This window comes from Propithecus coquereli, unplaced genomic scaffold, assembly GCF_000956105.1.
Source record: "Propithecus coquereli isolate 6110/MARCELLA unplaced genomic scaffold, Pcoq_1.0 Scaffold503, whole genome shotgun sequence".
NCBI lineage: Eukaryota > Metazoa > Chordata > Mammalia > Primates > Indriidae > Propithecus > Propithecus coquereli.
Window position 1 is genome coordinate 1,498,732 of NW_012150875.1, and position 26,921 is coordinate 1,525,652.

The window sequence follows — 26,921 nt, forward strand, 5'->3', positions numbered from 1 at the left end:
TTGTCTCTGTTCCTTGTTTGACATGATCTCATTTTTTCCCCCCTCTCAGGATTAATGAGGGAGAGAAAGGAAGATCTTTATTCCCAGCTATTATCACAGAAATGGATCAATTTCTCCTTTTTAAGGATGCAAATCTTGAGGAAAAATGAGGTCTCTCAAATACCTCAATTATATTTGGAGAAATGGACTGTTGTTTACGAACTCATTTAGTATTGAGAAACATTAAAAATAATCATTCAAAGAGTAGGTACTCTTGATTTCAATCTTGGCATTATACATTTCAAATGATATTTTTGATAATTATGTATTTTTTTCTCTTCAACTCATGTCTCCCTTTGCTCTCTAAATTTTAGGTACTTGCTTGTGGTCTAGGCATAAATTTTAACTTAAAGATTGGTTTTGGATATTACTTTCCACTAAACGTCTTTCAGGAAATGAAAAAAGAAGTCTCCGAGAGGGGATCTTAAATTGATTGCCTTCATTAAAGAAAATAGAAAAGAAATGAGTACCACTAAGAAAAGTAGTTTCTGAAATAAAATGAATGATTACTTAGAAGAGGCAAACTTTCAGAAAATTGCATTAGGACAGAAGAATACCCTGGCATATAGCTAGATTTTGATAAATGCATTTTTCTGCTCTGAGGATGGGTCCTTCAGCCACATCTCTCCGAGAAACCTGGGCTGAGGCTTAATTGCCACAGTGGCCCTTCTTGGACGGCTTTATGAGGTAGCATTTCAGCAATTCCCTGGGCTGGCCACTTCTGACTGTCAAACCAGATTAGGTGTCCTTGCAGTATATGATTCATAACCCATCTTCTCTGTGGCATTTACCACAATACCAATCATTGTATAATTATGTTCTAATTTTCTTCTCTTCAGCTACATGTACACTACATCAACTATGTAGAATTGAGCTCCTTAAATTATTAGCAATAACCCTGTATTTCATTCTAGTGCAAGGAAGGGCGGGGGGGGGCGGGGGGAGACTTCTATTCTTTCTCCTTGTCTCATTTACTTTCCTTCTCACTGGAATCTCTTCTTTTGAATTCTGCACATAACTAAGCTTTTAAGTGACTAAAATATTTTAACTGGATTTTTTTTTCACTAACATAGTTTAGGGAAAATTCCTCTGAGGCTAAAAGGTATCAAAACAGCTGTCTTTCATTGAAAAAATAGAAAAGCAAAGAGAACTGCTCTGATAGGTACTTTTTGAGGTAAAATGTTTACCTAATCATGTTTAAGAGGTGGAATGGCCAAGTATTATGTGAGGATGGTAATGTGATTCTCTGAAATCAAGTAGATAAGAATTATTTCTTCTTTTTAAGGCTTTGTGTTTGTGTTAATCTGCCCTGAGTAGACTGGGGGAGGCGGTCAGGAGAAGCACCCTTGGTGTTTCTTGTGCCTTGATCTCTCTGTCACAAATCACCTCAAAATGTTTTCCCAAGGAGAAACAAAATGGCTTCCTGAACTCTGGGGCTCCCTCATCCACTGACTCCCTCCCTGTTTCTTTGACTAGAGCTAATGGCTCCATACCATTATTTTTCCTGTCAGAATTAATAGGGAGATATTCTTTTCCTGAAGCCATTAGTTAAGTAATATTGCTTACAGAATTGCTGAAACAGAATAACACCTCCTTCTCTAGGGTGTAAATCTTAAGAAAGGATGAGGCAATTGCTTAAACACATCAATTATATTCCAAAGCCTGAACTTTTCTCTCTACAATTTTCATTTAGAGTTAAGAAAGTTTGAAATTAATGATCCATAAAGTAGATTCTCTTGATTTAATTTGAAACTAAAGAATTCAAATAATATTAGTAATTTTTTCCCTTCATTTAGTTTTTCTTCTTTCTCGCAATTTGTCTTCTCTTTATTTTAGAGCATTCTCTTTTTGTGTGGACATGATTAAAGTTTTGACTTACCAAAGGATTTTAAGCATTCTTTTCCACGAAAAATGTTTTTTTGGAGAAAATGGTAAGTGAAGTGTTCTTAAACTGATTGCCTTTCATCAAAGAAAGAGAGGACAAATGAGAACCATAGAGAAAAGTGGTTTCTGAAAAAAAAAAAGATTCAAAATGATTACTCAGAAGAGGCAAAGTTTCAAAAAAATAGGATAGTACAGAAATACTCTCGGTTTGGTTAGAGATGGAAAAATACATTTTTCTCTTCCTTCCATTAGACTCTCAGCTTTTCTCTGCCTGAGAAACTAAACTTTAGTTATTAGTGTGCAAGGATTTATCTCCCTCTACCAGCAGTCTGTTCTGAATCTGGTTAAGAGGACTGGCTTGACTTTTAGCTTTGCCTGAGCATATTCAGGAACATTCTGTGGATTTTTCTCATTATTTTCAGTCTTCATTGTAGAGCCGCTATCATTATTTGTCTCTTTATTTTTCTTTCCAGATAATAAAGCAATACCATGCTTGTTATAATAAAGAAAGCAACATTGATATATGTAAGGAAAGCCTGACAATTCCCAATCTCATTGTCCCCTGAGGCCACCAGAGTTATGTTGGTGCACATCCTTCTACACCTTTCTCCATGTACATACAAATATGACAGATAGTTTTTTTTTATACAAAAGGATAATTAATACCACATGTAGTAATCAGCAATTCTTCTTAATATATCCTGTACATAAGTCTAGGACTATATATATATATGTATATATATATATATATATAAATATATATCTTTTTAATAGTGGCATAAAATCCCTTAGTATGAATATACTGTCATTTATTTATTCAACCCTTCCTCTGTTGATGGATGTTCATGGTTTTTCCTTCAACTATTGCTACAGTAAACATTCTTGCTCAATTTCCCAAAGAACAATTGCTGAATCAATGGTTTTATAATTATTTATTTCATTGTATAAGATACTACCAAATTACCTTTCAAAAAACAGGTTTACTGTCACAGAAATATTCTTTAATAATATTTTTAAAAACAAACTTTGCTTCAGCCAAAGAACCAAGCCAGGATGAAGCTTTGGTGTTATAGTCGGTGCATGGGAGTTTCTTAAACAACAAAGGGTCACCCAGCTGACCTCTCATCAGTATAATGTTGTTGTTTTGAAAATTAATTAGTTATCAATGTTTAAAAACACATGAAATACAGATTTCCACTGTCTCTTGAAAATTGGACAGATCTGGTGAGTTGGACTGTCAGTCCTTCACTGTCTCTGTCAGCTAGAGCTGAGGGCAGCTGCTCCTTGAGGCTGGGCGTGCGCTTGTTCACCAGGGTCCCCGTCATCCCTGGCAACCTCCCCCAGTTGTGTGACTTGTCTGGCTCTTGTAGCATTTGAGTTTGTGATCCTTCGTTTAAACCAGGGTTTCTCAACCATGGCGCTGCTGACATGTGGAGCTGAATGAGTCTTTGTTGCATTGTGGGATGTTCAGCAGCATCCCTGGTCTCTGTTCGTGAGGTGCTGGGAGCATCTCCCTCTCCCACTCCAAGTCAGGACCACCAGAAAACGTCCCCAGACATCAGCCCTGGTTGACAACCACTCGTTAAAACAAACCCACCAAACACATTTTCCTCGCTAAATTCTGAAGTAAACTTTTCAAAGACCATTCCTGGGCAGTTTTATTATTTCACTTTCTGAAGGAACATTGTTGAATGCTGTACACAACCAAGCTTTAAAGTCCTTGAAATGTTCCAAACCAGCCGCATTCACCAAGTTTGGAGAAAATATCTGAGAGGAGAAAGTGATCAAAACACTTTCCTTTCATCTCGGAAACGGAAGTGCGGAGACGGCGGTGATTACAGGTGGTTTCTGAGGTAAAAGCTTTACCCAATTACACACACGTAACAGATACAATTTCTAAGTGCTGTACGAAGAGGGTTGGATAAATCCCTGGCAGAAAGGTCGACATTGCCTTTCTTCACTCCGGTTTTCTTCAGTGGTTTCTTTGGCCTCACCTCTGCCTCCGGACTTGCCCTCCCGGGGCTCGCACCGAACTCTCCTCACAAGGGATTTCTGAGGTGTCTGGAGCAAATGGGAGGCCGGGGAGGGTCTCTCCACGGCCACCTTTCCCTCGTTGCCTTCCCTTTCCTCCTCTGACAGGACTTATTCCATCTTTTCTAATGACCTTCCTACATCTTTTCTCATTAGAATTAGTGGACAAGTATTAATTCTTCCCCCAAAGCTATTAGTTAACCCATAATGCTCCGAAATTGCTGAAACAGAATAATTTCTCCTTCATTCTAGGGCATAAATCTTGAGGAACGATGAGAAGCTGTTTCAGGTGTATCGATTATGTCCCAGGGAAGAGACACACATAGACAATTTTCATTTAGCAACCAGAAACTTTTAAAGTAATGGTACATAAAGTAGATTGGCCAGGTTCTGTCTTGGCATTCAATCTTTCAAATGACATTTCTTTTATCATCTTCTTTTTTCCTTCCATGATTTCATAATCCTGTTTTGACTGTGTATATTAAGGGCACGCTCTCGTTGCCTGGACATGATAAAATTTCTAACTTAAAGCAAGATTTTAGACATCATTTTGCACTGAACATCGTTTAGTGAAAGGATTTCTGTGAGGGGCGGGTGTTCTCCTGATTGCTTTCCATCAAAGAAATAGAAAAGAGATGAGAATCACTACGAAAAGTGGCTGCTGAAATAAAAGATTCATTTATGATTACTCAGAGGCAAACTTTCAAAAGATTGCATTAGGATAGCACAGAAATACCCGAGGCTGTACTTGATAAATATATTTTTCTGGTCCTTTCTGCCTGCGGAAGTAAAGTCTGAGGCTGCTGCTCACTGCTCACCACCCACCGACTTCTGATTATTTTCTGATTGGCATCGACATGTGACGTCTCCCATTCTCTTTGCCTAAGAGGAATAAAGCCTTTTTCTTCCTTAATTTTCAGCCCTATATATTTTTTTCTCAATAGGCTTTATAAACAAAAATTGTAATAGGATTGCAAAAACAAATAAATTTACTGTCAAAAAACCTTTAGTATAATGTCAGGTATGCAATAGAGACTTAAAGAAATTTGGTTGAATAATTACATAAATGGATGATTCAGACTTAGAAAAGCGCCCAGGACAGGGGCGATGTCAGACGATTTTACCGTGTGTGTGACTTTACTCTTTTCTATAGATACGGGTTGGGTCAAGCCCCCGTCACCATCTCATAGCACCTTTTGCTTTTTCTTTCATAGTATTTACTACATTTGCTTGGTGAATTTTTTGTGTAATTATTTACTTAATGGCTTTCTCCCCCATTAGACTATAATTTCCTGGAAGGCGTGTCTGCCTCGTTTTCCAGTGAACAAATTCCCTGTGTTTAGCACAGTTCTCGGCAAAGAATGCTCGTCGTGGCTCAATAATGTGGGCTCAAAAACGGACTCAAAAATGCAGGCTCTAAAAATGGGCTTAAAATATTTGAATAAATGAACAAATAACTGTATACAAAGTGATTGCTTTTAGAGATCTGCTTCGCTTTCTTTAAGTAATTGCAAATTTTAATTGCTGGCAAATTGTGCATCCTTTCATGGCAGGAATGCTTCGAAACAATTTAATCTCAGATCAATTAAGTCTGGGAGATTACGCCTACGCTCTCTCATTTATACTTGCAGCTCGCTTCAAAGGCCAGTGTTGTAGACTCTTGTTTTTATGCCTTATAATTCAGAGTCATGGAATCCAAATTAATGGAGTTTTTAGTGTATTGGGACAAACAAAAATATGTCAAATTACTTACATTTTTATGTAATGATATTTAAGTAATATGTTCATTAGCATTTTAATAAGGCCTAGAAATTAGACAACCAGAAGAAGGTTTGGCATTAGAGGTGTCTCCAGTTATGTTGTAAGTTTCATCATGTTGTTTTTTTACTTCATTTTTCTTTCTAATTATTTTACAGTTTCCTATAGCCTTTTCAAAGGCTAAAGTTAAAATTGCTATAACACTTTAAGCAGTCTCTTCCTCTAAACGTGGTTTGGCAATTATTTCTGAGAGAAATTATTAAAAATGCAGCCTTTAATCAGGGGGAGAACAGGATGCCACAGAGAGCTGTGCTGAGAGATGGTTTCTCTAATAAGATTCACATAATTGTGTAAGAGCAATCGAGTTTCTGCAGATTGCATTAAGACGGTGGAATTTGTAATTTCTGAAGATGTAGGAAGTGATTCATAGAGTGAGTGTGATGCTGAAATCTAAACAGGATCATATTCTGTGCCTTAAAATTTGACCAGGGCACTACTTACTTTTTGAAAAGGGCCATTCATTTAAAAGCAAGTTGACCTCCTTCTTCAATAATCCAAATTAGTTTAACACACTTCAGTGACATTATTTGGGCATTTTTCACAATTATTAAAGATAACTCACTTTTCTGTCTAGACTATAGGGTCAAAAGAAAATTAAATCAATGGATTTTCTTCTTTCACTTTCACATATGAGTCAGAAGTTATTGGTCAAATGTGCACATGACCTTTCTGCTTAAGCTTGAAAACCCAAACAACCTGTTGGGAAGACATTTGGCCAATCTGATTATTTTCTTAATACTAATTGATTTTACTTCTTCATGGAATTGAATGAATTGCTTGGATGTTTTGTCACTGTGAGGACAGAGCTTAATCCACTTAGAGTGAGCACTTGTGCTTGGTAAGCTACGGGGCTAAAGAAATGTATATCCTTATTATTAATTTCTGGTAATTTTTCATGGGTGAGAATGAAAACACGTCTTGAAGCCATCCATTTTCTCCACTGCCCTGGTCAAGCCATGTCACCTGGCCCCTAGACCACCCTAGTTTCCTTGCAACTGGTTTTCCCACCTCTGCTCCCCTCTTCCTCCAATTTAGTCTCCGGATAGCAGCAACATGCATCTTTGAAAAATGTAAACCCTCTGCAGCAAACATTGACCTCTTCACAATGAATGTGGAATAAAATGTAAAATTCTTACTGCAGCCACTTTTACCCGCCACAGTCTGAGTCCTTGCTGACTTTCCTACCTTCATTGTGCCTCTACCCCTTCGCTCCCACCCTTCTCCCATGCTCGCCTCCCATGGGTCCCTCAATCCCCCAAGCTCCTGTCCTCCTCAGCGTCTCTGTATTTGTCCTTCCTTTGTCTGGAACATCCTTTGTGGAGTGGTTCTTTCTCATCCTGAAGGTCTCATATCTGACATCGCCTTTCCAGAGAGACCTTCAGCTGTATAAAAGTTACCCCCTATTACTCTCCAAAAGAAGTCCTTCATTTATCCTCACTCTTTGTAATACCCTCAGCTACCATGACTGTCTGTAATATTCCCCCCTGCCCCCCACCACACTTCTAAGAAGCAGTCAGACTTGAGATCCCCAGCCCACCCACTTCTCAGAGTGTGGTAACTTCCCTCCCTCTACAGAAGACAAGGCGCTCGGTCTCTGGAGAGCATACAGCATGCTGGGGACACCCAGACAAGTCCCTCAGCAGGGGAGCAAGTGAGGGGACAATGTTGAAAACAGGGTTTAACCAAATGATTAATACTGCATATTGAGCCCCCAAATCTCTTCCCCAAGTTCAGCTCTAGAATGCTGGGAGCCTGGCTGTACTTTCCAGGCAGGAGGTCAGAGGACTGTTCTTGCAGCAGTTGAGCAGTGCATGTGGAAGTCCTAGAGTTCATCACTACAGAGTTCCCACTTAAACAGGGCAACCCGATGATCCTGCAGTGAGGCCCATAGTTAACAGACTATACTTGCAAACAGCACTGAATCAGCTTTTTAGTGCCTATGTCCTAAACAGATATTTAAGATTGCTGCGTATCTTAGGAAAGCCTCTAACATAGAGAGATAAAAAAACAAACAAACTTGGAAGGGGGACTATGGAGGGAGAGGCAAACTTCAACAAAAACAGCAATGACAAACTGCTGTTAATATTGCCAGAGATAAAAGAGAAAATGTTGGAGCCATGAAATAAGATCAGGATGCTATCAAAAAGGAACATAGGAAGGGACTCTTAGGAATTAAAAACATGATAACATAAATAGAAATTCATGATCTGGAATATAAAGTTGAGAGAATTCCTCCAAAAGTAAAAAAAGAAGACAAAGAAATAGAAAATAGGAGATAAAAGATAAGAAAAAGAGAAGATTATGCCAGGAGGTCCAATAACCTAATAAGAGCAGTTCTAGAAAGAGAAAAAAGACAAAACAGAAGGGAAAAAAAATTGAAAAATAACATAATTTCAAGGGCTCTATTGTACAACATGATGGCTGTAATTAATATTAATAACATATCATTAAATATATTATTGAAAATTGCTTGAGAGTAGATTTTAAGTGTTCTCACTACACACACAAAAAAGATAAGTATGTAAGGTAATGCATACATTAATTAGCTTAATTTAGCCATTCCACAATGTATGCATATTTCAAAACAATGTGTTGTACATGGGGGAAAAAAAAAAAAAGAAAAACAGAACCACGTTTTTCTAAAACTGAAGGCCATGATTCAGCACTAAAGGATCCATTAAATGCCCAGACATTGAATGAAAGTAGACCCAGGACTGTGGTAACACTGAAAATAAAGAAGAGCCTTGGAGCTTCCTGGGAGGAAAAAACAAAAACAATTCATACAAAGAATCATGAATCATAAATCATATTGTCTACAGACTTCTCAACAGCTAGAACTCAGAAGAGCAACATTTTTAATTCTGAAGGGAAATGATTTCCAATTCAGAATGTTGTACCCAGACAAGCTGCCAAATGCATTTAAACAATTTTGCTTCATGCACCCTTTCTCATGAGGCTACTAGAAGTTTTGTGTTGGGAAAGCAAGAGAGGAATCCAAGAGAAAAAGAAGTAATCCAAGGAAAAAGAAGTGGAGGCCCAGGAGTGAAGAAAGAGGTGCTCTTATTAGGTTACTGGACCTCCTGGTATAATCTTCTCTTTTTCTTATCTTTTATCTCTTATTTTCTGTTTCTGTGTCTTCCTTTTTCACTCTTGGAGGAATTCCCTCAACTTTATATTCCAGATCATGAACTTTTATTTATGCTATTTATTACCGCCCACAGTGGTGGGGAAGGGAGACCCAGGAGCACAGCCTGGAGAGCATCTGGAGCAAGTTAGAAAGTTTCAAGAGAGATATTTCTAGGGAAATGAAATGAAACTTTAGACAATTGGAGAGGAGGTTGGGAAATGATTTAAGTAATCAGTCTGTAGAAAACTAAGCAAAATTTTTTAAAAAACAAAATAATTATTAACTCTAGGGAAAACAATTTTGGCAAGAAAGGTAACATGATCATAGTATACTACATGGCTCAGTGGTGAAAGGCATGCTCCTATGATCATGTAAATGTGGAATTTTCCCCTAAATAAAAGTAGGACATCAGAGTTCTGTAGCTGTTGAGAGGATAGAGGGCTGAGAAGTATGTTTATGTATAGGGTGGTGAAGGTTGTGAGAGGAAGAGCTGGGAGAGAAGATAAATCCTCCTCTCCCTTCATGAGAAGGCATAGGTTATACTCCAAACTAAAACAAAAAAATCAAGAAGTAGTATCATAGGCATGTTATTAGAAGTGAAGGAGATAAATCTCAAAAGAATCCAAGATAGGAAAAATGGGTGGGTTGGCAGAAGCTGCTGTTTTTCTTAATAAGTAGAAAGGTTTGACTTTTTCAAACTCTGTGCATGTTTAACTGCAATCCAAATAAAAGCACATTTAAAAGTGGGCCTAATGTGTCTTCTCTATTGACACAGTCCTTCTAGAATGTGTTTCTGATCTCATATCATGATGTAATCTACCCTCTCTGAAATTCTGTGGTCCTTTTGACATGTATGCCAGGTCACCATGTTGAAACAGAGGAAAGAGTCAGCGTGAGGGGCAAGGGGAAGGCAGTTGCCAGAGAGTCTGTTTTGTGGATATATTGCCAAGGCCCTCTTTTCCCCACAGTCACAATAACAACCACAACACAACAACAGCACCACACAAGCCAGCCTCTTCCCCTGCTGCCCCACTAGCTCTAATGGGGACAGAGACAGTGAGTATCTCTTGGGTTCCCATGACACGTGGAGTGAAACTTCTACTCTGGCCGCCTCGTAGTATGGCCAGAGAATTGATGTTGATCTAAAATTAACCTAAACAAACATGACCAAGAAGATGACTCTGATAAAAAAAGCCACGTGAACTACATATATATCTCTACAATGTATATAATCTAGGGACTTTTCTACTTTAGGAATGGGTTTTGCTATTTCTTCCTTTGCAGAAGTGGAGATATCTTATTTGACCAAGTGTGAATTGGTGGGAGATACGTTGAGTTCTTGCACACACCATGTGGGATGTGGGTTAATGAGCTCAGAGGTGGTCGTGAAGACATGAACAGCCTCCTGGGAAATTACTCTGCTAATCTTACAGTTCCAGATGTGTACAGATGTGTCTCCCCCTTTCAGGTCTAAATCCGCAGGGGGAGCCATCTTGTGCCCCCTCGGAACTGTCTCTTTGTGGAGGGAACGAAGAGGAGAAGGAAGGTGACTGCGGACAAATTTCAGGACCCTTCTCTCCCAGTGCAAGTTCAAGGACTGTCGGGGACGTAGACAAATTAACTGTGAAGGTGGGAATTGTGATTTTGACCTGTCTCTACCTATTCGTTGCCTAGATTGATAGCTCACCTTTGTCTTGTTGTTGTTCAGTGGGGCAAAACTTGCTTGGATCACCCATGAAGCTTTCCACACAAAAAGCCCATGAAGCGAACAAATACCGCCATACAATCTGCACTGAAAGAATAGGCAACTGGTTGTGAAACCATTGGGATGATTTCTGATGGTTTACTAAAAATCCTACGTGTGTTATTAGTTCACATCTGAATAGAGTAGAGATGATGCCAGACATCACTGTAACGTGAAATCACCCCCAGGTGGACTGTGGGACTCCGTGTTGAGAACCACTGAAATACGAATCCAGACCACACTTTGAGAAATGCCAATCTGGAAAAAACTTCAATACACGGTACTATAAAATAGGACATCCACTTCCTGAGCAGCAGGTACTTCAAATAGGAAGCTCAGAACTAGTTAGATAATTGAGCTGTTTTGTTTTTAACAAAGCCAGGTAAAAACACATAGAATCTCAGTAACCTATTTTGTATCAATAAGGAGCTTTATTCAAGTAAATACACCAATTAGTTATTAATGGAAAGTTATTGAGGGCATCGTATTGAAGGTCACGCTTGGTAAAGAATCATTAAGGCCTCAGACCTAGTTTTCATCCAGGACCGTGTTTCTGACCACATTTTTCTTTGTACCAATTAACCTTTTCTCCCCCATTTCTTTTCCTTTGCACTTTGTTGCAGGGTATGTCTCCATCTGCGGGCGAGCACGGTGACTGTTCTCACGACACCGCGGCCGCGTCAGGGTTGCCTCTGCCAGCCGACTTGGGCTTGGCAGTGGCTAGTGACAACACCCCATCCCATGGCAAAGGCCTTGACGTTGGATTACTGGAGACTCCACCACTGCCCCTCCAGGATCAAGTCTCAACAGATCCTAAACCATGCATTTTCTCAGATGCTCGAGAGCCTTCTTCCTTTGGGTCCAAAGGAAGTTTTCCCCTCCATGACGTTGCTACCTCTGCGGTTGCCATTAGTACATCTCTGGGGGCGAGGGCAGGTCACACAGCCCTAGGAGTTCACAGCTCAGAGCCACGAGACCACAGCTGGGCTGTGGGGGACACTCGGGCACAAAGCTTCCCAGACAGCAAAGCTATGGCAGAGGGCACATCACAGACACTTGCTCCAGGGAATCCTTCATCTGGACAAAGAATTTCAGGTTTGGGTCCACTGGGGCCAACTGGAAAGACTCGTCGTGAAATACCGGCTTCAGGACCAAGTTCAACGAGTTCACACCAAGAGGAAGGGAGACACAAGACATTTTTTCCTGCCAGGGGCCAATCTGGATGTGGGGAAACGGCCATTCCCTGCCCCGCTTTAGGAAGTGATGGTGGGAAGTGTCAAGTATCTGGATTAATTACTCTGAAGAGGTCTGTGGATCCTTCCCACCCAGGGCAGCCCCCAGAAATCCCTGAAGCCCCTTCTAAATCCATCAGGAAGAGGAGTTTGGAAGGAATGAGAAAGCAAACTCGCGTGGAGTTCAGTGACACCAGCAGTGACGATGAAGACCGATTGGTTATAGAAATATGAAGCTTCCCAAGGAAGATGGTATCCGTGGTCAAAGACTGTTGATGCTTCACAAGTAAATGTCATCAGGCTGGCAGAAGAACTAAACTCTGTTCATGAAATGCCTACAGATTAGGAAAGCCATTCTGAGTTCCTTCCAAGCCAACTCTAACCAACTCCAAAGCCCCACCAGCCACACCCCTCCCCAGCTCCCCTTGGGCACACACCACTCATGTTCACATGCTTCCAGCCAGGCAGAAGTGGCAATGAAGCAAAGTCTAAGAATACTCAATGTGGGCAGTGACGAGGCCTTGACACCCAGTCTTATCCTGTGTGTCAGTCCCCCACTGCCTTCCTCCTGTAAAATGGCAAGAACCAAGAGAGCCACCATTGGCATGTTTACATGTGGACCCCACAAAGTCAAGGCAACTGACTTTCCCCATTAGTAAGCTGAGGGTTTGCTTTGAGGCTGGTGACATTGCTTGGGATAATTGGGGTAGCTTGAAAAGGAGATGGGGTTGTGAATTGGGCATCAAGATATTTCTGTTCATTTGGGAAACAAAATTCAGATACATTCGAAAACTGAAGTTTGGTCGGAGTAATTCTCCTCCGTGGAGATTGTAAATATACTTTCTCCTGTAACTATGATCTGGTGAAGTGCTGATTATTTTTAAATGTTGCACAAATGGTCAATGCTCATTTATGGTCAAGTGACACAAGCACCTACTGTTCTTGTGCTTGGGGTCTTTTCTGTTGAGACCTCTGCGACCATTGGTTTTTCTAGCTCTTGCAAAGGAACATTGTGTTAAAAGTTAATAGAACAGTCTCTCAGTAATGAGTCATTTTTTGAGGGGGAAAAATTCACTTATTTTCCTCTGATTCTTTTTGTCATATTGTGCTCTGAGCAATTTCAATTAGAGGGTTACATTTTAGTAATCTGTACAGCTTAAATTGATGCCTGCTCATCGTGACGGGAACCTTTTAGATTTCCTCCAGAAACTTCAAGGATACAAAACTAATTGGAGTTTTGACGCTGTTTTACATCTCAGTAATTTTATTTTGGGGGCTTGGTGTTACTTTGCTGTCAAATTAAATCAGCCTCTGTATTGTGCAAGTCAGAACAGCACAGATAAAATTCTCCAGTATTCCAAGCCAGTGCGCCCCTGTGCAGAAGAAAATAGAAGATGTACGTCAGCCAACCTAGCAAGCAAAGCCTCGGATTCACTGCCTTCCTCTCCCGCTCCTTAAATGGGAGAGGACAAACTTAAAGAGGTTTACACTGCTGCATTTCAATAAAATTTTATACTTACTTTTGGTATGATTTTGTACAATTTGAAATTTATAGGCGAGCTCTTTTGGCTTAACTTTGATGTAATGATGTTCATATGACATCCCGTACTTGAAAGGCAAGGCCCGGCAAAGCAAAACATCTCACACACATGAACACACTTCAGAAAGTCCTTGCCTGTGACTAAGTATGGTCAAATATCAAGTATCTTCATGTGAATTTTCCAATTTTGGTGTTATTCATAGTAAACTTCAGTGGGAGACCAGCTCCCCCTGGTTACTTAGCATATGTCTGTGGTCATTTCATATGCACTCATCACTATCCAAGCGATTTCAAGCCCAGCCAAGAAAAACATAGGAAGGGAAGTAAAATGGATGTTAGACATTCACTCCATGTACTTTCTAAACCAAACAAAAGCGATGTGGTGATTATCTGGCCTTTCGAGTTACCCATGCCACTGTAACAAGAGAGGCAGTGCGGGAAAGTGGCCTACGGCTGGAGTGAGAGAGTGAAGTCCTGACTTGATCTTTAACGAGCTGGGAAGTCTTGGTTAAGACCCTCTCTGCACCTCAGTTTCCCCAGATGAGAATGAGAGTTGGACAAGATGAGTTCCAAGTCTTCTGAGCGTGGACGATGGAGAAGCTGCCCCCTCCTTTGCTTACATGGAGTTGGTGGCTTGGAGATATTCCTTCCGGGAGACATTGTCCCAGGGGTCCCACATGCAAGAAGTTTGGGTGGGATCATGAGGAGCCGAAACACAAGCAGCCAATCGTTGCTACGAAGAATATGAGCTCAGGGAAGCTCCATCTAATTTTTTCCTAGAGTTCCAGATTTTGGGGTACAATCATTCAGTTTATGAATGTTGGCTCATAATTCAAAGATTAAAAGCAAAAACAGAACACTACTGTGTGAGTGGAAAATAACATCTGTAGGCTTAATTGGCTCCTTTGTCTTGGGAGGTACTAGCCAAAGGGAAAAACCTCCTTCCAGATCCTTGCTTTCTGGGTGGCTGCTGAGGTGTCAACTGGACCACTGGTCCTCAATCAGTAAGTCATAGCTCCAAGGAGCACCAACCTCGGGATAGTGGTGGAGGCTGTGCCATTCTATGAGGCACCATTGCTGGTTGCCACGTCCCAACGTAGGGCAAACATAGCGAAATGTTGCTTCATCTCTTTAACTCCTTGTGTCTCTTACAAAGGTGAGCAGGTTGCCAGCCTGACCTCCCTCAGCTGGTTATTTAGCTAGCAGGTGGCAGTGTTTACAAGTGTACCTTTATAGCAACATGAATTTGTGAAAAACTATACTGTGATGGATTTTTTTTAAATTGAAAAAGAATTTGCATAACAGAGAGCTGCCTATTGAAATGCAACCTAGGCCTGGCAAGGTGGCTCACGCCTGTAATCCTAGCACTCTGGGAGGCCAAGGCGGTGGATCGCTCAAGGTCAGGAGTTCCAGAGCAGCCTGAGCAAGAGCGAGACCCCGTCTCTACTAAAAAATAGAAAGAAATTATCTGGACAACTAAAAATATATATATAGAAAAAATTAGCCGGGCATGGTGGCGCATGCCTGTAGTCCCAGCTACTCAGGAGGCTGAGGCAGCAGGATCACTTGAGCCCAGGAGTTTGAGGTTGCTGTGAGCTAGGCTGATGCCATGGCACTCTAGCCCAGACAACAGAGTGAGACTCGGTCTCAAAAAAAAAAAAAAACAACCTAAAGTAAAGCTTTTTTTTTTAAATTATTTTTAAATGAATCCTTTTATAAAGCAAGGAACAATCTCTGATCTTATAAATCTTAATTTTCCCATGGGTTTTCTTAAAGTGAAATGCAGTTATAGGAATACATTTTAAGGATAACATCAGCAACTAGAACTCAGTTTGGGTTATTGAAAATAAAATTTCAGTATTATCAGTTGGTGATTGCTGCAGTTTATCACTCTACAAGTATATACTGCATAATGGTTAAGGGAGAACAAATTTATTTTAGAACAAGGTAAACCAGAGTTTAAAGGTCAGAGATGTCCCTCTTTCTCCAGTGCTGTTAATTTTATTGTATCTTTAGGTAAGTGTCTTAACCAACTGGTACCTCAGCTTCTTCCACGGAGGAGAGCTCCAGCGATGCTGGTGTGGACTAAGGCAAAGGCCACCTTGAATTCTCTGCCATTCTTGCAGGGCAAGGCAGACAAGTGCCACAGCCCGTGATGCTCAAGGTTCACCTCCGGGTTCCTCTCTCCAACGGTACCTACTCCCCAGCCAGATCTCGCTGTGAAAAATGTATGGGGGGAAGAGTTTTTACCTCCCTCCTTGGCAACCTATACTGTTAAATGACTCTTAAAGTCTGTGCTGTTTGGTGGATAGCCTGACTCCGCCTCGTAGTGAGGCTCAGTGGTGAAGAAAGGCTCATCCCTCTATTAGGTGTAACCTTTGAGATTCTAGACAAAGCTAATACCCCTTTGCTTCACACCTCACAGTAACCAGGAGAACCTATAGTTCGTTGGCCAAGAGATAAAAAAAGGTGGGGAGGTATCTCTGAATTCTAATCACAACTCTGCCAATCACATGAGGGGTGACCTAGGTCAAGTTAGACTTTCCCTTCCGAAAAATCTCTCTTCTAAAGCTGAGATTGGGAGAGTAGCCTGGCAGACGTGCATTGTGACCACAGCCCCTGGCATGAAAGATAAAGGATTTGCAGTTTCATGCCAAGAAGTATTTCCTTGCATTTACATTCATTACTTAGAATGATCACATTATTCATTTTTTTCCCCAGCACAGAAATTTGCATTTTGCACAAAATTTGCCTGGTGCAGCAGATTTTATAGTTATGGAAACTGTCATCATTATCGGAATGTGCTGCTGCTCAACTCCCCAGACATAATTTAATATGGTGAGGAGAAAATGGCCCGACTGGCTCTACGGGCGATCATATTTCTACAACTACAGCAAGCAGGGCTTGTGTATTTTTCTTCACTTCAGTTGTTATTCCCATAGTTCGTGTGTGGAGGACTCTTTGGCTTTTGAAACACTACATTTCTCTATACTTAAGCACAATTTCTTGTCCTTATCTTTCAGGACTCGTTAAATACAGGTGTCAGGACCTAGAAAATCTTGTGTGCTAGATTTCTACCTTGTATGATTCTTCTCACCCATGCTTGGTACTCACATGGTAATATACATAATTTGGTCTGAAGAAGTACAGGGACATTTGAGCACATTACTTCACCACTGGAAGAATAGGAGCCAGGGAAAATCATCAGCCACTGCCACTTGGAGCCCTAGAGGCTGACTCAAAAACCTTATATATGCAGTCAACTGTTCAGGACTTAATGATTGTTCATAATCAGGGAAGCGATTGGCTTCTTGGTTGTTTGTTGAAATTTATTTCCTTCTTTATATGGTTAAATTATTTTGTTTTGATAAAAATAAAACAAAATAAAAATGTCTTTTGTGACTTGTCAACATTTTAACCCAAACCACCACAAACAATATCCTGTATGAATCGGACGTCGGATAATTTCCAACCGGTTGACTAGACGCTCTGTCCGCCATATTGGTGTCCCCTTCTACTCAACAGAAGGATTAGGTAACAGCAGATTGTCCCATTTTCTTGTGCTGTCTCCTTTCCCCATGTGTCTTGTGTGTCATAATCTGCCATGTTTTATAGTTCATAACTTAAGAATGTGTTTTTAAATTCTTAAATGTAGCTGAACTTTGAAGCCACAGGATAGCACCATCCACAGGGCAATACTCCAGAACTTTCCCCCTGGGAATTGACGTTTCTTAGATATTTAATATTACTCATTAACAGAGAAAACATCCTTGAATCAAAATTACACCTCCTTACAAAGCTTGTAAGAATAAGTAGACTTATTTTACAGCCCAACACAGTATTATTCTTCAAGAGGTATTATTATACCTCTTGAAGACACTTGAAGTCAGTGGGGGCCCAAAGCATTGGGAGAAAAAGCAGGAATGGGACATGAAAGGAACAGATACACCAACTGATGGCTCTTAGTAGCTTTTCCCCTAACTTATCAAACTCTGATAGTAATAAATTAATCCATTAGTTTCAAACTTCAGTCATTTGAGAACCATTTTAAAGCTTTTTGCTATATGTATCAACATGCCACATGTGAGTATATTATTTACTTAACACTTTTATTTAAATCATCTCTATGTTAAAGAAGCGATTATTGCCCTATGCAATAATATCTATGAAATGTCAAGTTGAATTTTCTAGTTAAGTATATATTCTAATATGCATTAAAATATAATAAGATTATTAAAAATTGTTCATCCATGTACCACTTAAATATCATCTTCATACCATTGGTGGTAAACCCACTGCACTTGGGGAAACATTGAAATTATCTAAAAGGTACATGTGTCGTTAGGTTTCCTAGTTATTGTAGTTCCTGTTAAGCATAGTTCTGTCCCCATGTTTTCTCCAAGACACTAGAACTGGTGACCACAAGCTGAGCTGTAGGTTTGTCAGATAAGTTTCTTCAGTCCAACTTTATAGTTGAATAATTAGCATTTCAGATCAAAGGATTATTGCATCTTCTAGTCTCAAAGGAATAATCATATAATGTCTTGCATAAATATGTGTTTTTGTTTTTTGTTGGTTGGCTGATGAGTGTGAAATGATGTACAGGACAGCACAGTTAGGGATTCAAACCAAAGCCCTAGCATTGCCATCGATTCTGCTGAAAGACCTGCTTCCACACTTCTAAATGTGAAGCAAATGGATTTGGCTGCACTAACAACTGTGGAGAGCACCTTTCAAGTCTCCTCCTTGGTGACAGCATGTTGAACTTTGGGATGTGCATGCAGAAAGACTCCCTTGCTGGTGTCTGGGACCTTGTCTCCAGCTGTGACAGACGTCTGTTTCCAGTTTGCCTCAGTTTCTGCCAGAGGCAAATTCAATGGCCTTTATGATGGAGCAGCCTGATATTAGTCCATGGCTATTTCAGCCCAGAAGTAGGTGAACTACTTTTCTATGGAAGTGTGTGAGTGAATGGATTCCTGTAGGAAACCAGTGGTTTTGTACCTGTAGCATCTGGGACAGGGTGACCCAGCCTGTTTCTGGCCACAGAGATCTGGTGCCTTCTGTGTATACATTGTGTGTAACAAGGTATAACTCGGTAGGATCGAGGCCTCCAGGCTCCATCATAAGTGGAAGGCCAGCTAGTTAGGCTTGTTTTGTCTGTATGATGGGCAAACCACAAATGCTAGTACTGTAGTTAGACTTGTTTGCTCTAAGGAAGCCTCCTTGTGCACACACAAACACACACATAGAGGATACATTGAAGATCTACTCAAAAAGTCCTCCTCTTATTAAAATAAAGAACTGGGTAGAGTAGGTTCAATGAGCTAGGAGATGAGACAGCTACATATACGGCCCCAAAGAAATCACCTTCGAGCAGGGCCCTTGGAGTCTTTGTCTCCGTGTTCTCGGCTGCTGGGACGGGACCTGGCTCCTAGCAGGCATTCGTGCACGTTTGCTACATAAACAAATGGAGATGGCTCACTGGGAGTTAGGGGGAGGAAAAAAGATTCTAAGTTAAATAATATGGCCCAATTCCTTTCTTTGTGAAGATTCATTGCATTATCAGAGATCAACAGAGCCATCTAGAGAAGTCTCTATTCGCCAATTTCAGAATTTAGCAGCTATTTTCCATTACTTCATTTGTTCGTTCAACCGGTGTGTGTTGAGTGCTTGAATCTGTAGCGGCACGTGAGGATATGGGGTGAAAAATACATACAAGATCCTGCTGCTCTTGCGTGGGGGGAGGGAGTGGTGGTTCATGAACAGGCAAACAAGTAGGTAAACGCCATCATGCCAGATGGCGCTACGGGTGAAGACAGTGAAGTTAGAAAGTGTACCTTTCTCCTAATTCAAAACATTTAATGCAAATAAGCATTTTTAATTTTCTTTTGCACAGTAGAGAAGAAGAAATCATCCTGTGCATGAAGATCCATCTTCTCCTCTGCTTCATGTCAACAACCTCATTTCTTCTTACGTGAAGCAGAGAAGGTTGCAGGATCGTGTCTCACTGGTCTTGTGCTTATAGTTTTTCTTACCCTCCTCGTAGCTTCGGTTAGTGTCCGTAAGCATTTCCTCCACTTGAGCAGAGTAACGTGGGGCTACCTTTGCTAGTGTGTTAATTTCCAGTTGCATAGGGAACGCATGCCTCTTGGATCCTATAGCAGCAAAGAGACTGAGGTGGGCATTACTTCAGACCTGTCTTCCTTGAAAGAAACCATCAAATATTTGATGCCCGACGTGCTCATTCCCAGATTCTTTTTCTTGGGAAAGGTTACGAAGTCACCCTTTAAGGCAGTAGTTCTCAGAGGGGGCAATTTTACTACCCAGGGGACGTTGGGCAATGTCTGGAGATAGTTCTAATCTCACAACTTGGGTGGGTGCTCCTGGCATCTGAAGGCAGAGGTCAGGGAGGCTGCTCCACATCGACGATGCACAGCACAGCACGGCCCCTGTAACAAAGGAGTATCCGGTCTACAATGCCTGGGGCGGAGGAACTCTCGTCTCAGAGGTATGTTTGCCGTGTACTGGGGACCCCAGAACAGCTGAGTCCTTGTATGGACAATGAGACCAGAGTGAGGAGAAGGGCTGCCCCGGGCAGGACCAGAAGCCAAGTCCAGGGTCCATAGTCCAGCCCAGTATTTTCCCATCACACCCCCACGGAGCTTTCACGGTGGCGTCAGGACTTGCTTCTAGAGCCAGCTCACAGCAGAACATCTGCCGGTGATATTTCAGTTAACCCCCAATCTCATTTTTTCCGCACTCTCCATTCCACCTTGAGGAGAAAGAACCAGGAGAAAGGAAGGTGAGTCCCTGGAACAGCTGTGGCTCGTTGCTTTACCACCACCGTGCACACGTGGACACGGAGGGGGCATTTGGGAAATATTTGTGGATGGAAGGAAAGGATTTTGCTGTGAGGGCAAATGCAACCCGAACTCTCTACAAACCTCTTCAGCCAAATGGAAGGCGAAAGAACGAACGCTGGTGCTGGGCACCTGGTCGGGACAATCCAGTGCATTGGTTTTCATCTCCTTCCTTTTAGGCAAAGCCAAGGACTGCAGGGTTTTGCCTTGGCTTGAATCAGAGGCGGGAACGGTGACTACCACCAGAGCATCAGCCCTAAAGCCCAACATTTTTGCCATGACATGACCACATTCTGCCTCTAAAAATTTCCATTATGTTCTACTTTCTCTACTGGGAGTAGAAAGAAGAAAAGCACATTTCCTAAAGATTTTCTGCATCAGGGTTTGAAAATATCAATGGATTTCTGGTTAACTTAGACATTACCCAGAAAATCAAATTATCTGAACCGCCCATCCCCCAAATGTTCTAGTTAATCAAGGTTTGGTTGTGTTTGATTTGCAAAGAGAAAACTTCTCTCCTAAGACATTTAGTCTCAAATAGATGTGCCCAGTGCCTATGTGGTCTCATAATTTATGCACTTGAGTTGCTGTTCCGTGGGCAATTTGGCAGGGATTACAGGCATAGACAAAGAAGATGTTAACAGCAAAAAGACATCACCAGAAAGCCTTTGGAAGACAAACACTTCACATCCCCAATTATAAGACAACCTGATGCAGAAAGAGAATAAATTAATTTAAAAACCTCCTGCACAAAGAAAATAATGGAAAAGTACATCACAAGTAGTTATCCCTTTTGTGCTGAAACCAAGTGATTTGGAGAAAATAACTGCATGGGGCTGAATGTGTTAGTCTTATTATCTTTTTCTGGTTTTAAATTCTTAGAGGAGAAACAGAGAAAAAGAAAAAAGAAGGTTTCATTGTTTCAACAAACATTTATTGGATATTTAGTTTGTTGCCAGGCACCAGGCTATACTTCCTGTGACTTTTTCTACTTTTAAAATTATTTTCAATCACATGAAAGAAACTTCTAGATGTTTCATCACTGATTTCAAAAGTGGTGCCAGAAAGGCCATTTCCTCTAAGGTTTTTGCCAAAACTGTTATGGTTCCATTAGGGGTGCAGCTGTGAATATCGCTTGGTGTTTTCCCTCCTGGGAACCTGGGTTTGGGGGAATGGGCTTGTTCTTGGCTTTGGTGGGCGACCATTTGCAAGGAGAGGGCCTTGGATTAGTAGGGTTTATAACTATTTCAGCTTGAGTTCTGCAGGAAGCAGACTGTGAGGTGGAGCTCAGTGTGCCAGAGGTTTATCAGAGAGTGACCATTGGCACCCTCGCCTGAGCAAAGGAGGAAAACGGGGTGGGCAAGGAGGGAGCTGATACAGGCTATGGCAGCCTCAGCCAACACACGGCTGCTCTGGAGCTAGGCTGGCTCTAGCCCAGGACTTCAGATGCCTGTATCCGTCAGCATTTAATGTGGGCTGCCCAGGGCTACCTATGAAGGGTGTGACCTTGAGGGAGGCCCCTCTCTAGAGCCAAAGCAATCCCTGAAGAGACAGAAGGCTGAAGGCTGCTTGCTGGCAGCACCCTCAGCTGCAGTCCTTCACTGAGGGGGTCTGGGTGGCATGTCACAGCATCCACTACAGCGAAACTCCACCAGGTCCCTTTCTCTCTCCTTCCTTCCTCCCTTCCTCCCTTCCTTCCCTCTTTCTCTTCCTTCCTTCCTTTCTTTCGGTCTTCTTTCTTCTTTCTTTCCCTCCTTCCTTCCTTCCCTCCTTCCTTCCTTCATTTATTGTGCATCTGCCATCTGCCAGGCACAGCCTGAGAGAGAAGATAGCAGTAAACAAAATATTACCTGTTATTTATTTACAACCTGATAAATGCTATTAAGGGACTTCATTAGGGGAGATGAGAGAAAATAACTGGGGCCACCCAAAGAGTGGGGACCTTAGGCTGAACTCTGGAGAATGAATTATGATGCCAGGGAGTGGGTTTTCCAGGGAGGAAGCTGTGAGCTGCAGGAACTGGCGGGGTAAGTGTGGGTGGGCTGCAGGGCCGGGGCCAGGTCTGGGGGCTTTGTGGGCGGAGCTAAGGAGTTTCATCCCGAGCACTTCGGCCAGGAAATCTGCATCATGTCTGGGGATCTAGGAATGAGTTCTTTTTGGACTAGAAAGGTAGAAATTGGCTGAAAATTTAAATGTACACCCTTGTCTACAAGGTTTGTATTCTTTCAGAAAATAGGAGATTACTGAGATTAAAACAGCTTCATTCGATGTGGCTCAAGGGGGGCTGCTCAGAGCTGCACACGATTCCACGACCCCTTTGCGCCTCTGCCTTGTCCCACCGACCTGACCACTGCGCTTTTCACGACAGCCCATCTCCGTGGACTAATCTAAGCTATGAAATGAAACACTTAAAGGTCAGTCAACCACAAGATTTGAGAACTGCAGTCCATAAACCCTCTAATAATGGAATCACCTTGTAATTTTTGCCTTCATCTGGATGAAGAGATGAAGGGAAAAAGTTACCACAACACCTAGAAGATTCCAAATGTCTGCATCCACCGCTGTGTCTTAGGGGACTCGTGGTGGGAAAAGTTTCTCTTCTGACTTATTTAAGAACAGAATTTAAATGAATTGGAATCTGATACAATTCCAGAAGCTTCTCTTCATATTGGACGTCACCCCCGCCCAATACCACGTCATGCAGAGAGAATGGTGGAGGAGCATTGGGAAAACATTGAGTTTTGCCTTGAGGAAGAACAGGCCCTGATGGTTTGTGGATTTGGGGTCTTGCCCCGATTCACTCAGATCTCCTCACCTGTGGGGGCATCTTTGTTTTGTTCCGCAGTCTCAGTCCCTATTTAACATAGATTTAAAGTTCAAAAGCTTAACCTTTTCAATTAGTAGCAGAGTCGTCTTTTATTTGGTGCTTCAACATGTGCTGTCTTCAAAGAGTCTTCAGGGCTTGGAGCCTGGGAACAGAAGATGCATATTGGTCTTTAATTAAGGAAACCATTGCAAAAGAGGGACATCTCACATCTTAAATCACCAGCAGCTTGAAGGCAGCGTGAGCCCGTGGGTAACAAAGATGGGCCTGTTGTCACAGCTGTCCTGGTACCCGCCTTGGCCTGTGGGGCTGGCCCACAGCTAAATGCTCCCCAGCTGGGGGGATTATAAATGATCTTCGATTCCCAGTGCTGTGACAACTCAGTTTTCACAAGCGGCAAAGAAAGTCAAGCTGCAGTCCCCTCCCGTGGGACACATCTGCCACAGTACATTAACAGAGTTGGAGAAGAAGCCGTCCTCTGCCAGGAGAACCCCTTAAACGTGGGACATGCAAGGAACACTAAAGGATCGGAGCCTCATTGTGCAGATTTCATCACTATTTCATCTGGGGGAGAAAGAGCCTATAGGAGGATAGAGCAGGAAAAAACCCCCCACAGATTATACTCTGATTTTATAATCAGATTGTTGGAAATTACTGACAGATTGAATAAAATAATATACTTTGGAGCAGCAGGGAACTTAAAGGTGGAAATTTAATTGACTTCTACCCTAAACCTAGAAGCTGGGGCGGGGGAAGCTCTATTAGTAATCACCACCGTGGTCACTGCTTGGTGGTTTCACGTGCAGCGAGAGGAAATGTAGCTTTCAATTACATACATATGAATTTCAAATGACTACCCGGTGTACCAGAAAGGAGAAAGTGGGCAGGCCAGGAGGTGCAACCCATGTGTCTATGCGCCTGAGCAGAACCACACCGCCCTGGAAAAGATGCAATTAGAGAATGTGGGGGTGGGCGCCATGGGGGTGTGAAGCCCCAGTCTGTAAGGGCCCCACTTTGTCCACTCTCTGTTGAAGCACTTGTTATTTTCCTTCCTGCAAAGCCCTTACCCTAGCTCTGGCCTGAACAGAATTCAGATATGCCTTGAATGTGAAACACCTCTGGACGCATTCAGCCATTTTCTACCCTGAAAGTCAGAGGGACAAAAGGTGGATTGTGTCTGGCTTTCAATGGTATTTCAGGGGTTCACTACATGTCAAGATACGATTAGAGGTCGCATAGGAAGGCTTTTCCTAATTAACAAAAATTCTTTAGCATCCAGTATTGTGAGGTTCCCCCTGTGTTAAGCTTCTAGTTTTCCTCTAGTATTCAGACAAAAGATAAGATTTTTGTAGCGGGGTTGATTATAAGAACTGAGGGTCTTCTCTAACAAGAAATACTTTTATTTTCATGGAGAAGAAGTCCCCCACCAGAAAAGAACCCAAAACTCACCTGGACTTGCTTATCTGCACATTGAGTGGCTGCTGTGAGTCCAGCCTGTGCTGGCCGCCGGAGACTCAGAAGTCAGTCCGCAGGAGTCCTTGCTCTCAGCAAGTGTATTTCAGCCCAGCACAGTGGGGCCTGCCTCATGGCAGCACAAAATAAGGTCCGCTGAATTACAGTGCATGAGCTGAAACTCTCGTTCATCCACTGAATCACTCAGCAAGCCTTTTCAGAGTGCCTAACATATGCAGACTGGTAATCAACTGGCCACCAGCTAAAACGAGGGATTGAGTGAGAATAAATTCAGTGTCTGACAAAGCGCCCAGGCTTTGACCCGGACAGACCTGGACCCGAGTCTGGCTCTGCTCTGAATCTCTGTCTGGCTTTGCGTCTTCGCCATGCCTCAGTTTCTCCTTCTGTAAATCGGGGACAGTAAGAACCACCTCCCAGATTTATTGCTTAAGTGAAATACTGACAGCCAGCATTCAGGACTGCTGTAGAATGCTTTGCATCTGGCCCTGGGTACCTTAAAAATGATTGAGAACCCCAAACAGCTCATTACAAAATCCCTATTATAAAATAACTACCCATATATACTATATTATAAATTAAAACTGGAAACATCTAAATTATTTCTTAATTCTTTTTTTTTTTTGACACAGAGTCTGGGTAGAGTGCAGTGGTATCATCATAGCTCACTGCAAACTCAAACTCCTGGGGTCAAGCGATCCTTCTGCCTCAGCCTCCCAAGTAGCTGGCACTACAGGTGCCACCACTTCGCCCAGCTAATATTTTCTATTTTTGGTAGAGACAGGTTCTTGCTCTTGCTCAGGCTGGTCTCGAACTCCTGACCCCCGTGATCCTCTCACCTTGGCCTCCCAGAGTGCTAGGATTACAGGCATGATGAGCCAGTATGCCTGGTATTAATTCATTTTAAAATAACAATAAGAAACTCATTTCACATTTTTAAATAGAAAACAGTTTTAAAACAAGAATTTAAAGAAAAGGGGGCATTGTTTTCTGTTTTTTGCACATCTCTTTTAATGTCTATTATAAAATCATATACCATGTGGTCTCTGGAAAACTCCACTGTGTGCTCCTAAGAGAATCTGAGTATAAAAGGCCAATTACACCTGGCATTGTTGTGACAGTGGTGTGTCAAACTCCCTGAAAGGACCTGGGGGTCCCAGATCACACTTTGAAAACCTCTATGTTAAGTCCTTGATCTTCACTACAACCCTCCAAGGTAAGTACTATTTTCACTCTCATTTGACAGATGAGGAAATTGAGGCACAACAGTTTAAGGAACTTGCCTGAGGCCACACAGCGAAGAGTAGCAGAGCTGGCGTTGAAACCCAGTGGTCTGCCCTCAGGGTCTGTGTGCTCCCCCCCACCCCCATCTGGTTCAGGTAGAAAACCCAGAAGAGTGCGAGGGAGGAGGCACTGGGCCAGCTCGTTTCCCACCCAAGGCACTAACGTGCCCTTAGGAATCCACACGGGGCCGTGGAAAATCATTCAGATGCTGAACTTTTGTTTAATCACCCGAATGCTCATTCTGGACGTTCTCCAGGGCTAGACGGCAGCGCAGAGGAAGGATCCGTCCCAGTGCTAGAAAGGTTTGGAATCTCCTGGCTGCCTCGGCAGCTGCCCCGCCTTGGCTTACCCTGCGGTGGGGCCGAGCCCCCATGCATGTGGAGAGCAGAGGGAGAGGACGGAGAATGTCACTTTGGGTCAGATCTCTCCCACTTCTCCTCCTGTGACCAAAAAAGTGGGCGGTTGATTCAAATGACTTGCCCCTGGGGTGCATTCTGAGGCCAAGCGAAGCAGAGGCGTACTTGTCACTCTCACATTCTTTTTTTTTTTTAATCCATAGGCCATTTACTCTTTGCAGCTCAAAATACTACACAGACTTTGCGACGTACCTCCTCCATTTGCCAATTAAAAAGAAGAAAAGGAGGGGGGAAGAGAGCCAAATTAGAATGCACAGAAAGAAATGAGATTGTTTTTCAGACACTGGCAACTGGATTCTTTGTTTTATTAGCATAAGTGAATTATTAATTCAGCACAAAAAAAATAGATCTTTGCCATATAAAAAATCATCAATACCTCAAGAGACCTTCACAAACCAGGATGATGCTAATATCTTACTTACATTTGCATAGCTTGGCAGTGTACAAGGCCCTGTCATATCCTGGGGGATCGAACTCTGATAACTGCGTGGAATGGAGTTTGTGCCCCAGGTGGAACCAGCTGGAAAGTGTGGGGATTTGACTTCATTACCACTATGCCCCGAATCTGGATAAACACTCCAGATTCAATCAGAATCGCCTGGGAAAAGAAGTTATTAATATTTAACATTTTTTGTATTGCGTTCCTAAACTC

At 42.1% G+C, this 26,921-nt stretch overlaps 1 protein-coding gene across 1 annotated transcript in view; it reads left to right on the plus strand.

Annotated features, from left to right (window-relative positions):
- The window catches only part of ZNF831 (zinc finger protein 831), a 59,016-nt gene extending 46,907 nt beyond the window's left edge, over positions 1–12,109 (plus strand). Inside the window, exons 4-5 of the mRNA XM_012656492.1 lie at positions 10,368–10,528; positions 11,267–12,109. Of these exons, the coding sequence (XP_012511946.1) occupies positions 10,368–10,528; positions 11,267–12,109 (1,004 nt within the window). The remainder of the gene's footprint in view (positions 1–10,367; positions 10,529–11,266) is intronic.
- The last annotated feature ends 14,812 nt before the right edge of the window (positions 12,110–26,921 follow it).